A 14,907-nucleotide genomic window follows, 5' to 3' on the forward strand; every position below is an offset into this window, starting at 1 on the left:
ATTAAGGTTAAATAAGGTCATAGGTGTAGCTTTCTAACAGGATTAATGTTCTTAAAAGAAAAGACACCAATACCGCCCCAACCACCAATGCATGCATGAAGGAACAGAAACTGAATTTGCCTTGATCGTGGGCTTCAAATCTCCAGAACCGTGAGAAATTAAATTTCTGTTGTTTAAGTCACCCAGTCTGTGGTATTCTGTTACAGCAACTCAAGCTGACTAATACAGTTTCTAATGCCTGATGTTTGGAAAACACAGATATTCCTTCAGTGTTTTCAGAAACCAGCTGCTTTAAATGTTCTCTGTCCCTTGAAACTGGATTTGACCTTCCTGTGTTTTGCTTCTTTGTCTGACTTTGGTTTTTGTTGAAAGGAAATTTAAGACTCCATCCAATCTGGCCTTCTTTTTACCATAGGTATGTCACTATTTGATTTTCTATTTTTTCCTTCAATATTTCTTGCAACTACAGACTTTTTGACTTTTCATCACCTTAGCTAGCTAGTTCTCAGTCTATGCAGAAATTCAATTTCTCTTTTTTTAAAACTATTTGGCTGCACCAGGTCTTAGTTGCAGCATGCTGGATCTTTTTAGTTTCAGCACGTGGGATCTAGCTCCCTGACCAGGGATCAAACCCCAGCCCCCTATACTGGGAGTACTTGAGTCTTAGCCACTGGACCACCAGGGAAGTCCCTCCATTTCTCTTCTTAAAAATACTTATCGATAATAAATTACTGATATCAGCCATGTTTACCTTAGTTAATAATGCTAATATATTTTCTTTTCTAATGGTATTTCATTTGGAACTCTGCTATAACTGTGGAGTAACACTTAGAGCCCTCTAAAAGATTTCAAGTTTCAGCTGTTTGTCTGAGGGCTTTAAAAAGAACAAACTTTTTAATTATAAAAATTTCCAGACCCAGGAGTAGAAAGATTATAGTTTCACACAGATCCAACATTATCAAGATTTTTGCCATACTCACTTCATCTATTCCTCTCCTTTTTTCTTGGCTCACATACTGCAAACAAACCTAAAACATCAAGTTATTAGACTCTATGTATCTCAATATGAATTTCTTAAAAAGAAGATTTTTTAACAGAAACACAGTTCAGTTATCTAATCTAGGGGAATTAACAATAATGCTTTTGTTTGCATGCTTTTGAGTGAAACTATTCATAGACTTTTGTACTGATATTATGAAAAAGCACGACATTAGTATAGCAATATTCTGTAGACTCCAGTTTTACAGAGAAATTTAGTTATGTGCAAGGTGTTGACCTACCATCCAACCAAAGCTGAGCTCCAGAAGGCCTGAGACAAGTCTTAAAAATACACAGGATCAAGGCTGCAGTCTTTGTACATTATTTTAATAAAAACACACTATTGCATACAAATATACAGATCTCAAGTTTTAACACTCAAATTCAGAATGCAATAAAGTAGCTTTGTAAGTTTTCTTCACTGAGACAGACTTTCTTATTCATGATTATTAACATATAATGAACAAGAGAAGTACATTATTTTCCAACCTCGTGATTAGTAAATTCCTCTGTAAAGGAATGAAGGTATATAATCGTTTGTAAGAAAACAGCTGGCAAACTAGATGGCCCTGGCTACATTGTATTAATGTGAATAAGTGAAACAATAAGAGCTAGAGAAACTCTACTTAAATGTTTAGAAGTATACGCAATACTGCTTTCTCAGACTTCTTTCTACCAATCATTATATACTTGATATGTAAACATTCTCAAATGTAAAATAGTTCAATATGATTGCATCTGTATTTCTTCCACAGTGACGTTTGTTTAATGTATTAATCTGATATATATTTTTGAACTGGATTCATCTACAAAAAATAATGAGAAATCCTGAAAAGAAATTATTAGTTCCAAGTCAACTTATGTTTAAAAGTTAATCTTTGAAAGCAAAAGTGTGGGTAAGAAACGCCAGCTACATGGCAAGTTTTATTTCTAAGAGAAATTCTTACACAAATAATCATCTTCTTTGTCTTACAAAACAAAACCAAAAAAATTCTAAAATTAATCCCACAAATTCAAATTAGTGGAACTTAGTGTAACAAAGTCAAAGCCAGTCTTGTCATCTGCATGTTAATTTGATAAATCAAACTGCCTTGGGGGAAGGAACCCAAGAAAACAACTGTATCTGCTACTGTGCAGAAATGATGATGACTTTCAGCCCTTAAATAAAGATAACTGTTACAGCTCTTTTTTAAACAAAGACGTATATCTGGGAAATGCAGTGGAATATGTTACTTCTGAAATTCCACAAAAGCTGTAAGGCAGCCAAGTGCTGATGGTATTTAAGGACAGTAAAAGTTTGCACTCTTAATGACTATTGACAGGCTTTATGCCAATATTCAAACAATATGCTTTTCATGGACTACAGATGAAAATATTATATCACACCCCAATATAGCGTTACTATATTTGTATTAAGGAATCACTAGTTATCTGCTGTTTAAACAAAGTCCTGTCCAGGCATTAGGCTGTAATCTAAATGTTGACAGTGCCTTATTTCACCTCTTAAGATGAATAAAAAGGGCTTATGTATCAAGATTAATTCTCTTTCGCCGCAACGGATACCATTTTCTCTGGGGGCAGTCTTTAGTTCGCTTTCTTCTCAGTACCAAGTCAGTAGCTGTCCTAGTAGAAGTCTCTGCTGGTGTGGTTTCTATTTGTGCTATAAAGCTCTCGGGTTTAACATCTGGTTTCCTACAGCAACTGGAAAAGACTTCCTGGTGGACTCTCTGGAGCTGGATAATAGGCTGCATCTTTAACACTTGGGAAAATCCATCTCCTTGTTCAATTAATGCAGGTAAGGACTTAAAAAACAAACAACAGTAATACTTAACATTAATCTCAGGCTGAAACACAAACACACAGAGATAAGTACAATACTCAAGTATTTAAACTGTTCAGGTCAAGCCTTTTTCTAAAACCTTATTTTTAAGTCACAGATAATCGATATTACTTTAAAATACCAATTTTAGCCAAGGAATTTTAACAAAAAGCTAAAGCTAAAAAGATGTATTCTATTCCTATTTTATAATGCCTGGTAGTAAAATAAAACTCTAGTAAAACAGGAGGTAACAGGGACTTCCCTGGCAGTTCAGTGGTTAAGAGTTTGTCCTTCCAATGCAGGAGGTGCAGGTTCGATCCCTAGTAGGGGAACTAAGATCCCACATGCCTCACAGCAAGGTGAAAAGATTAAAACACACACACACACACCCACACACACACCCACCCACACATCCACAGAGGAGGTAACAGAATTTCAGAGTTAAAAAATCTAATGTCTGGAATTCTGTATTTTAGGATAGTACAATTTTAGAAATCTTAGAGGAGGGATCAGCACATTTTTCCTATAAAGGCCCATAGAATAAACATTTTAGGCTGTGAGGGCCTTTACATTTGTCACAATTATTCAACTCTCCTGTTCTAGTGTTAAGAGGCCACACATGCATACATGCTCAGTCACATCCCACTCTTTGCCACCCCTTGGACTGAAGCCCACGAGGTTCCTCTGTCCATGGAATTTTCTAGCCAAAAATACTGGAATGAGTTGCCATTTCCTACTCTAGGGATCTTCAGAACTAGGGATTGAACCCATGTCTCCTGCATTGGCAGGCAGATTCTTTACCACCATGCCACCTGGGAAGCCCCAAAGAGACCATAGACAATAAGCAGACGAAAGTACACGGCTCCGTTCCAAAACAATTTTATTTACAAAAACAGGTGGCAGGCCGGGTTTTAGCCTGGCCCACCCCAGCTTGCCAATGTCTGATTAAGAGCATGCTGTGAGAGAAGTGTGAGTACCAGAAAATCATGGGATCAATACACATCACAAAAGAAGGTTATAGAAAGTAATCAAAACAGAGGAGATCCTGAAGGAGTTTAAAAATAATTTTCATGTACTAGAAATCCAAATGTTTTTGTTTGGGCAGAATACATGTCAAGAACATAGACAATTTTATTATTATAATATTAAAACTCCAAGTTGGATATGCAGTTGATGGAAGAAACTTTCACATACTGAGGTGTGGGGAAGTCACTCTGGTTTATACATGATCTAGTTTGAACCGTGTGCTAACTCAAACAGCCTGTCTTACGGCCTGTCAAGCATACCCGTACCTCTGCTTTCACCATGAAAGAGAAGAATGTGCTCATCACCCAGTTACACAAAGGGCGAAGGCACGACCCACTGCAGTCACCCAAGACAGCGAGCCCCGAGGGGAACTCAGGAAGGGAAAGCCAAGATGAAGCATTCTGTGCTTTGGATACACAGGCTCCCAGATAGTTAAGATGCACATTTAAGGACATATTTCAATGACCCCAGATTCTTGCACCTTCCCATACACAGAAAAAAAACACTAAAATCATTAACTTGAGACATCTGTTCTTCGCGCTTAGCAGTAATTTTTTACCAAGTCGCAATCTTGACAACATTTTTTTCCCCAGCCAAAAAATTCATATAGACTGGCTCCTCCCCTACCCCTTTGGAGCAGTCCCATCAAAGCTACTGAGAAGCTCTTTCCTGGGCTATAGCCCTTGGTTTGACTCTAATAAACCTCTTCTGCTATTCTTATTATATATTATTTACTGATTATTTGCATCAATACAGTATAATACAGTGGTTAAGAGTACATGTTCTGGAGCTAAACATCCAGGGTTTAAATCCTGGCACAATTATCTGTTTGGGCAATCTACTTAGCCCCTCTAGTTTCCTTATCCGTAAAACAAGGAAGTAGCAGTACTTCTCTCAGAGGGATAGAGTAAGGATTAAATGAGGTGATACAATATAGGTGAAACAGTTAGACGGGGCCTAATTCACAAATGCTGACTAAATGTTAGTGTTATTATCCAAAATTGTTTGATGGATTCCTAACTCTCAGAACTCAAAAAATATAGCCAACCTTTAAAGAAAGTTAAGTTAAAGTGTTAATCGTTCAGTCGTGTCCGACTCTTTACAACCCCATGGACTATAGCCTGCCAGGCTCCTCCGTCCATGGAATTCTCCAAGCAAAAATACTGCAGTAGCTAGCCATTCCCTTCTCCAGGGGATCTTCCCGATGCAGGGATGGAACCCAGGTCTCCTGCGTTGCAGGCAGATTCTTTATCATTTGGGTCACCAGGGAAGCCCAACCTTTAAAGAAGCCAGGTATAACACCGGCACACGGTAGGTACCTAAAAAATGGTAATTATTCTGAATGTTACAGTCATTTAATAACTTCATTAAAGATCTATTTAAAAGACTACTGAGAATTCCTATTACAACAGACTAAGACACATATGAATGCTAAAAGCAAATACCTAGCTACACATGTTATTCACTTATAATTTAGTAGGTAGTTACCTTCATGGCTTCACTGATCTCCTTAGCTATGGCTCCTCCTCTGCATCTCAAGTTTTCCAACCGAGGGGCTGCAAAGAAACCACCAAACAATATTTTAGGCTTTTTAATCTAATACCAAGTCATAAAAGACAAGCAGGTGATATCTGGACAATAATCTGTGAGGACTCTTCACCTTTATTTAACAAGAAAATCAGAGGTTATTCTATATAGAAAACAGAAGATCAGTGAAATAACATACTCTATTTATTTGAATATGATAAGAAGGGAGGAAATAATCTTAAAAGAGTGTGGATAATATACCAATACAAAGTACAGGATGTTGAAATGGTGAATATTAGGAAGCACAATGTATCTACAAATGAGATGGCCTTATTAAAAGTGTTACATCAAAATAATTCCCTACATTAAAACATTGGAAAGTGTAGGGATTAAATTCAATAGAAAATATTATCTCCCACTTTGAAATTCCACCATAATTCAGATTAGATTCAGTAGTTCAGTAATTACATCCACTTAAAAAGAATTCAGAGATCATACAGTCATACTGTTGAAAGGCGATGGGGAACATAGAATGGATAAGACAAAAACAGAAATATGAGAACTATGGAGAAAATGGCGTTTCCCAGGTGGCACAGTGGTAAAGAATCCAACTGCAGATGCAAGAGACGTGGGTTCAATTCCTGGGTCAGGAAGATCCCCTGGAGGAGACAATGGTAACCAACTCCAGTATTCTTGCCAAAGAATCCCATGGACAGAGGAGCCTGGCAAGCTACAGTCCATGGGGTTGCAAAAAGTCAGACACGACTCAGTGACTCAACAGACAGAAGATATGTGGTTGACCTTTGTGGATAGATTCAGAGTAAGAATCAGTGAAGTCTCTCAGTCGTGTCCGACTCTTTGTGACCCCATGGACAGTAGCCTGCACCAGGCTCCTCCGTCCATATGATTTTCTAGGCAAGAGTACTGGAGAGGGTTGCCATTTCCTTCTCCAGGGAATCTTCTCGACCTACGGATCAAACCCAGGTCTCCCACATTGTAGACAGAACGCTTTACTGCCTGAGCCACCAGGGAGTAAGAATAAAGACAAGCAATCTAATTAAAAATTTAATATTCACATAATTTCTTATCACTGTAAAAAAGTTTTTAATATACAGTGTGGCAATAATAGGAAGTATTTAAAAATAATTTTTATTAATAAAAATGAGATTCCTACATTTTGTGTGCTTCTGTTAATTTAATAACATTTGGTCCTATTAAAAAGACAAATCTTCCATTACATATTTCCCATTAGCTTTGTTCTACACACTGTACCAAAATCCTTTGCAAGTAAAAATGTTGTTGAAAATTTCTAAGTAATTCATCTTTTGAAAAAAGGGAGTATGAAAGTTGTAAGTGGATCTAAAACATTTAATAATCAGATTGATAAAATGCAACTCTAGTTGCAATGACTTTTTAGTTCAATTTACCTTTCCTGCATATGTAAATTAACAGAGATAGAAAGAATATTTGAAGAAATATGATGATTAAGTCAGAATGGTGGCTACCTCTGAGAGCAGCAGAATATTGACCAGTAAGGAATATAAGGAAACTTTTTGGGGTACAGAGTGTCTGTAAAATTGGGAAGCAGAATAAATATGTGTTAGTTACATTTGCAAATAATATAGTCAATATCTTCTTTTTTAACTTCAAGTTACCTTTTCAAGTAAAATTTAAAGCAATGGATCTAACTGTTAAAATGTAAAAAATGAAATAAATAGGATATTTTCCTGATGTTTCCAGATTTTTGGACAGTGTGACTATATTTACTGTACATATGAAAACATAATGGGCACATTATTTGAAAAGGTACTATTTAAAAATAGGTTTATCCTATGTTAAAGAAGTTGTGGTACATATACACAATGGAATATTACTCAGCCATAAAAAAGAATACATTAGAGTCAATTCTAATGAGATGGATGAACCTAGAGCCTATTATACAGAGTGAATAAGTCAGAAAGAGAAAGATAAATATCGCATATTAATGTATACATATGGAATCTAGAAAAATGATACTACTGAAGAATTTATCTGCAGGGCAGCAGTGGAGAAACAGACAGAGAATAGACCTATGTACATGGGGAGAGGGGAGGAAAGGGTAAGAGGTATAGAGAAAGTAACATGGAAACTTACATAACCATGTGTAAATAGATAGTGGGAATTTGCTGTATGTCTCAGGAAACTCAAACGGGGGCTCTGTATCAACCTAGAGGGGTGGAATGGGGAGGGAGATGGGAGGGAGGTTCAAGAGGGAGGGGATATATATATATACTGATGGCTGATTCAGGTTGAGGTTTGACAGAAAATGACAAAATTCTGTAAGCAATTATCCTTCAATTAAAAAATGAATAAATTTTAAAAAATAAATATATTTAAAAAACCATAAACACAGGTTTATCCTATGTTTCCCAACTCTGCAGACAGTATCTAGATCCAAGCAGCAGTTACATACTTTAATATGTATATATGTGTACAAGTTCATCAAGCTGTGCACTGTATATTATAGCTCAATATATACAAACATACACATAATATTGAACAAAATCTCTTTCTCAACATTTACTCTAGAAAAGTTGTATTCAGTTCAATCACTCAGCACGTAGTAACACATGCAACTTGACAAAAAATTTTCTTCTGCAAACACACACTGATGGACAATAGCTGTTTTCCATCTGTCGCACAAGCAATAACAATGTAAAAAGTGCCAAGTAGTTTGGGATTGCATGTAAAATGGAGTTAGGTCCCAGGCTTGGATAACTACGAACAGATTTTCATACATGAATGTTTGGTGCTGGACTTAACTACGTTTAGTATTCTCGGCCCCTGACTATAAAACGCCAGCTATGCCCTCCCAATAGTGCTATAAGTAAAAATTTCCCCCTATTTTTCAAAGGACCGCTAGGGGGCAGTACGGCCCCCGCAGTGAGAACCATAGTGTTCCTATTTTTCAGAATTTTCTTGGGAACAAGAACCTTATTCTCTTAGTCTTGGACTCCCTCCTGCTGAACACAGTGCCTGACTTGTAGAGTAGGTGCTTGAAAAGTATGATGGATGAAGGCTATGACAAAGTTTGCCATGGAGGCACAAAGGTGAGGTCAATCCAACAAGGGAATTGAAAGGCAAGTAAAAACTTCATAGATGTTATAAGAGCTATGTTATAACATAGATGTTATAGACTAAGAAGATTTCCTACTGGGTGGCTGGGGGTGAGTGGAAATAGGAGGTGGGTGGTAGAGGATGTGCTATACCAAAACAAGAGAATAAATCAAGAAAGAAGAAAACACAGGAACCAGGAAACATGATCCAAAACAGAAGTAAAGGAAATTCCCAGGATGATGAGGAAAGAAACAGATGGAATAAAAGCTCTTCAGCAGGTCTAAATAGCAAACAGTCCAGATTTGAACAGGAAGACAAAAGGCTCCCAGAGGAAAACCTCCAAGAAAAAAGGAAAGGGTTTTAAAAGTGGATTTGATGCAAGTGTTTACTATATTGAGAGGAATTTTACTGTTCTATTGAAGTGTTTGGGAAAGAATCAGTGAAAGAAACATCAGCAAACAAAGCAAACAGAAAAATAAAGCATTCCAAAGTGGGGGGTAATAAGATGTTCAAGAAAGAAAATACACTCGTTGTCTGATTACCTGACTCATACTGAAGAACATTTACATAGTCATAACAATATCAATGCTTAATACTACTGATGATTTTTGACAAAAATGAAAGTGAAGCTAATGGGTGTAGATTATTCTTTTGACAAACTTGGCTATGAAAAGGAGAGTTCAGGTAAAAGAAACAAAAGGAAAGGAAGGTTTCCCTACACGTGATCTTCTGACAGTGCATTTCTGTAGTATTATGGGCTGTCATACAATGCCAATCAGCCCTATGTATTAACTTTAGCAACTCTGTGATGGAAGCAGGTTTCATCAACCTCTTTTTTTTTCAGATGGGAAAAAAGAAGCTGTGAGAGCTGAGAAATGTATATGAACTAAATGAATAACTGAATAAACCCTAAATAGAGTTAGAAACTCACAGCACACACTCTTCTATATTCTATACGTAACTTTCCAAACTACCACTTTGCCAGGAATTATACTATACTCATACGAATATAAGTTAACAAACGGTCAAAAATTCTGCTACAATAAAAATCTCTTAAGATAAAAATGAAAATAAATTATGCCTAGCAAAGAATTTTAAAAAGTCTAGAGTTAAATTTGTTTCAACTATTAACATTTAAGTACTGTTTTGTTTTTAGTTAAGTAAATGAAATTCCTTCTTTGAAAACTAAGGAGCATCAATAATTTTAGGAATAAAACTAAACACAAATATTTAAAAAAACCCAAAGAGGGGGGAAAAATAAACACAAAAATATGATCACTAAAAATGAAATACGTCATCTGTAAATGTATCAGAAAAGCATTCACCAACAGTAACATCTACTCAGGAATTCAAAATACACAAACTTTTCAATTCCTCACTTAAGATTATTTTAAATGAATGCTCCACTTGTGTAACTAGTAAGAGCTTACAGGTACTCCTGATAAACAAACATCGGACTTAGGAATGTCTCACGTCCAGATGCCGGGTCCCTGCCATGCAGGAGATGGATGGGCTTCCTGCAGAAGCATTCTCAACAGCTCTCTCCATCACCTAATGGGAACACCTTCATGGCACCATTATTCATTGTCTCGCCACAAAGGTATGACTGAACCCAAATGATTACCAGTAGAAATGTCACGCAGTAGAACTAATGTGCATCTGAAGTGTGATTCTCCTAATATTTTTCATCATAAATATGTAGTATTTCAGCTACACTATATGTTACATGGGGCTTCCCTGGTGGCTTAGCGGTAAAGAATTCTGCAATGCAGGAGACACGGGTTCAATCCCTGGGTTGGGAAGATTCCTCAGAGGAGGGCATGGCAACCCACTCCAGTATTCTTGCCTGGAGAATCCCATGGACAGAGGGCCCTGGTGGGCTAGAGTCCATAGGGTCGCAAAGAGTCGGACACAGCTGAGTGACCAAGCACATGTAGGTTTACATAGGTCTTTAAAGGGTAGCCAGAAAGTTATTTATTTATAATACCATTTGCACATTTTTTCAGGGGAGAAATACAGTTCAAATTTCAAAGTTCAGATTAAGTATAAATGTCTGAAATGTAACCATTTGTAAGTGGGTGACTACCTGTAAATATTCTAACAATGGCTTAAGCAAGCTGTCATTATTAGGAAAAAAGAGGAACTGTCTCTAAGTCCTTTGCCTGTAGGGTCAGCAAAAGAACTATCATAAAGTCTACTACAGAGAAGCTTAAAATAGATCTTTGTCATCACTACATGTTTAGTGAAGGACAGGAAATAATAAAAAGGGAGCCTCGTCAATTAATTTCAAATAACTTTTTTTTAAACTTGATGATATGGAAAGAATGATTAGTTTCACGAATAGGATCACAAAAGGTTATAAATGACAAATGAAAACTCATCCTATTGGTAGGTAGTTAATTAGAAGACTGCTGCAAAGATATATATATAAAAGTTTGCTCTTAAAAATGTGGAAGTTAGGCACCCTTGAGTACACTGCCTTCCCTAGTCACTTGCTTTCTAAAACACAGGGAAATGAAAAAGTGGAAATGAAAGATTGAGTAATCAACCTTGTTTTGCTTTTAGGTCATTGCACTGACTAAACTAGGAAACATGAAATTCCAAAAGCCTGCACAAATTCAGAAATTCAGCAAGAAAAAAAAAAGCATTAACTGAGTGTTTCCTTTCCATTTCCACTGTATTTTATGAACATGTATGAGCAAGCATGCATAATATAGGATGTTTGGCTTATACTAGTTTCTAAAAAGGGTAACTAAAGGCATGAATAAGAACCATGAGTTAAAAAGTAGCATCCCTGGTGAAAAGGAAACCAAAAACTAAGCAGTGATTTATGACTTTCCGGAAGATAACACTTTGCCATAATTTTAACTCATCTGTTTAACACACGTGCTAGGATCCTTGGCATCTACTCACACCTGCACCTCACCAGCTCCTTCAGTACTCAAGAACTGCATCTGTCTTAAGGTACCACATATTTTCAAACTCTTAGCTTGTGTTATCTGGTCTCAGTCAAGACTCTAACCTTCTCCTGTAATGCTCTTCCCCTCTATTCCTTCCACTACAGCTCAGTAGTCTCTTGTTCTATGAATATTCAAGCTCATTCTTAGGAACCTTGTTCTAGCTCTTCTAACTGAAAAGTTCTTCCTCTTGATTGTCACAAGATAAATTCCTTCTTGTTACTTCCTCAGAAAAGTGTTTCCCATCACCTAAACACATCACCCTAGCACTGATGTTATTTATTTTTCTATTTGTTGCTACTTTCCTTCTCCCACTAGAACGTAAGCTCCACAGAGCAAGGACCCTGTCTGTATCGTTCACCATTACATCCTCCACAGTGAGAACAGTTCTGGCATACCGTAGACATTCAATAAATATGCTGAATGCATGGGTGAATAATAGTCATGAGGTAAGTATTTACTGAGCATGATGCTATATGCTGGTTTCATATAATGCAAACAAAAATGCAAAGTAAAAAACTCATGAAGCTTTCAGTTTTGTGAGAAACCATAAAGAAACAAACAAGCACATGTCATAACAAATGATATTATGGAAATAAACAAGTATTATGACAGAGAACTGGGGAGAGATTACTTTTACCAGGGTGAGTAGGAAAGATCTCTCTGTGGAGGTAGCATTTAAATGAGAAAAACTGAGAAGATGTCAACCTTAGAAGTGACTGGGGGAAGTAAACTCATACACTTAGGATCATTTTATCTATGACAAAGGAGGCAAAAAATACACACTAAATAAAAGACAGTCTCTTCAACAAGTAGTGCTGGGAAAACTGGACAGCTCTACATGTAAAAGAATTAAATTAGAACATTCTCTAACACCATATACAAAAGCAAACTTTGCTAAAATGGATTAAAAATCTAAATGTAAGACTGGATACTATGAAACTCCCAGAGAAAAACAGGCAGAACACTCTGACATAAACCACAGCAGTATTTTTTTTGGATTTGTCTCCTAGAGTGATGGAAACAAAAACAAAAATAAACAAATGGGACGTAATTAAACTTAAAAGCTTTTGCACAGCAAAGGAAACCATCAGCAAAACAAAAAGACAACCTGAGGAAAAAATACTTGCAAACTATGTGACTGACAGGATTAATTTCCAAAATACACCATCAGCTCATATAGCTCAATAAATAAATAAATGGGCAGAATACCTAAATAGATATTCCTCCAAAGAAGACATACAGAAGGCCACCAGGCACATGAAAAGATGCTTAACACTGCTAATTATTCAAGAAATGCAAATCAAAACTACTATAAGGTATTACCTCATACCAGTCAGAATGGCCATCATCAAAAAGGCTACAAATGATAAACCCTGGAGAAGGGGTGGAGAAAAGGGAATCCTTCTACACTACTAATGGAAATGTAAATTGGTACACCCACTATGGAGAATGGTATGGCAGTTCCTTGGGGATTCCCTGATAGCTCAGTTGGTAAAGAATCCGCCTGCAGTGCAGGAGACTCTGGTTCAATTCCTGGGTCGGGAAGATCCCCTGGAGAAGGGATAGGATACCCACTCCAGTATTCTTAGGCTTCCCTTGTGGCTCAGGTTGCAATGAATACACCTGCAATGAGGGAGACCTGGGTTCGATCCCTGGGTTGGGAAGATCCCCTGGAAAAGGGAAAGGCTACCCACTCCATTATTCTGGCCTGGAGAATTCCATGGACTGTATACTCATGGGGTTGTAAAGAGTTGGACACGACTGAGCAACTTTCACAGCAATTCTTTTAAAAACTAAAAACAGATCTCTCAGCAATTCCACTCCTGGGCATTTATCTGGAGAAAACTGTAATTCGAAAAGACATATAGCCAACACTATGTTCACAGCAGGACTATTTACAATAGCCAGTCAAGACATGGAAACAAACTAGGTGTTTACTGACAAATGAGTCAACAAAGATGATGTGGTACATACACACAATGGGACACTTCTCACCACAACAAAGAACGAGATGCCACTTGCAGCAACACTGATGGACCTAGAGATTATCATACTAAGTGAAGTCAGACAGAGATAAGTATCGCACAGTATTGCTTATATGCGGAGTTTTAAAAAATGATATAAATGAACTTACTGACAAAAGAGAAACAGACTCACAGCCATAGGAAACAAATTTATGGTTACCCAAGTATAAGAGGGGTAAATCAGGAGTCTGAGATTAAAATATACACACTACTGTATATAAAATGGATAACCGACAAGGACCTCCTTACTATATATTAATAGCATAGGGAACTCTACTCAATATCTTGTAATAATCTACAATGGAAAAGAAACTAAAAAACAAATACCCACACACATAGCTGAACCACTTTGCTGAAAGAGAGGGTCTACAGAGGGCCAGAACAAAAAGGAAAGCTTTTGAAATGAATCTGGAAGGGCCAGGTCACATAAAGGAATGGTGAGAAGGTCGAAGTCTATTATTCTTTAAAATTGGAAGACTTTAGGATTTTAAGCAGAGAGGAATGAAAGTTGATTTGTGTTTTTAAGAGTATCCTAAATTTCTAGTCAAGCTGGTCTTGGAAGTTCATAAACTCCCCACTTTTGTCCAAAGTACCACTGGATAAATATAGAAAAATTTTAAAGACAAATTCAAAGCATGTACAAAGTAAATTTCTATGAACCAGAAAAAAGTAGAAGAGAAAAAGCTGTTAAGTCAGGCTAAAGTTACAGATCCAATGGAGGGCAGACGGAAGATAGGCAGTAAGTAACCAGGAATTTGCTCCCCACAAGATAAAAAGGTATCAACATGCACCAGAGGGGCAGGGAATGGGGAGAGCTGGCCTCATACATGAAACCAAGGGTTCAAATGGAGTTTTCCTACCCTGAAAAGGAGGCTGGGGGAAAAAAAACCAAACTGAGCTACTGAGCTGCAGCATACTTAAAGCTACACTAGATGATGGGAGAAAATGCCTCAAAGCCAGGGCCTATATTAAGCTGCCTGCTGACTTAGTGACTAGATCCACTATCACCAATATTACAGTGGAACAGGGGCCCTCCCAGTGTCAATTTAAGATGTGGTTCTTGCCTGGGACTGTTCAAGGGCCAGACAGAAGGCAACCACAAAACTACTAGACAGGAAGAGGGGAAAGCAGCAATAAGAAAGTAAGCACATGAAAAACTTGGTCAGGAAACACTTGCTAAGCAAAATTCTTAAATATATGAAAAAATCACAGCCATGAAAGACAGCCAATATAACCAATGTCAAGGAGAGGAATTTGCTGCAGATAAAATAAAAATAGAGCAATCTGAAAATGATTTTAAGGTTTCAGTTCAGTTCAGTCACGTCCAGCTCTTTGTGACCCCATGAATTGCAGCAAGCCAGGCCTCCCTGTCCATCACCAACTCCTGGAGTTCACTCAAACTCATGTGCATCGAGTC

At 37.2% G+C, this 14,907-nt stretch overlaps 1 protein-coding gene across 1 annotated transcript in view; it reads right to left on the minus strand.

The window, feature by feature from the left end:
* Positions 1–1,349: 1,349 nt before the first annotated feature.
* Positions 1,350–14,907, minus strand: part of NSL1 (NSL1, MIS12 kinetochore complex component) — a 36,835-nt gene continuing 23,277 nt past the window's right edge. Inside the window, exons 5-6 of the mRNA XM_010853036.1 lie at positions 5,372–5,439; positions 1,350–2,840 (exon numbers count right to left, since the gene is read on the minus strand). Coding sequence (XP_010851338.1) covers positions 2,562–2,840; positions 5,372–5,439 — 347 coding nt within the window. The 3' untranslated portion in view covers positions 1,350–2,561. The remainder of the gene's footprint in view (positions 2,841–5,371; positions 5,440–14,907) is intronic.

Source organism: Bison bison, unplaced genomic scaffold, assembly GCF_000754665.1.
Source record: "Bison bison bison isolate TAMUID 2011002044 unplaced genomic scaffold, Bison_UMD1.0 scf7180017864322, whole genome shotgun sequence".
NCBI lineage: Eukaryota > Metazoa > Chordata > Mammalia > Artiodactyla > Bovidae > Bison > Bison bison.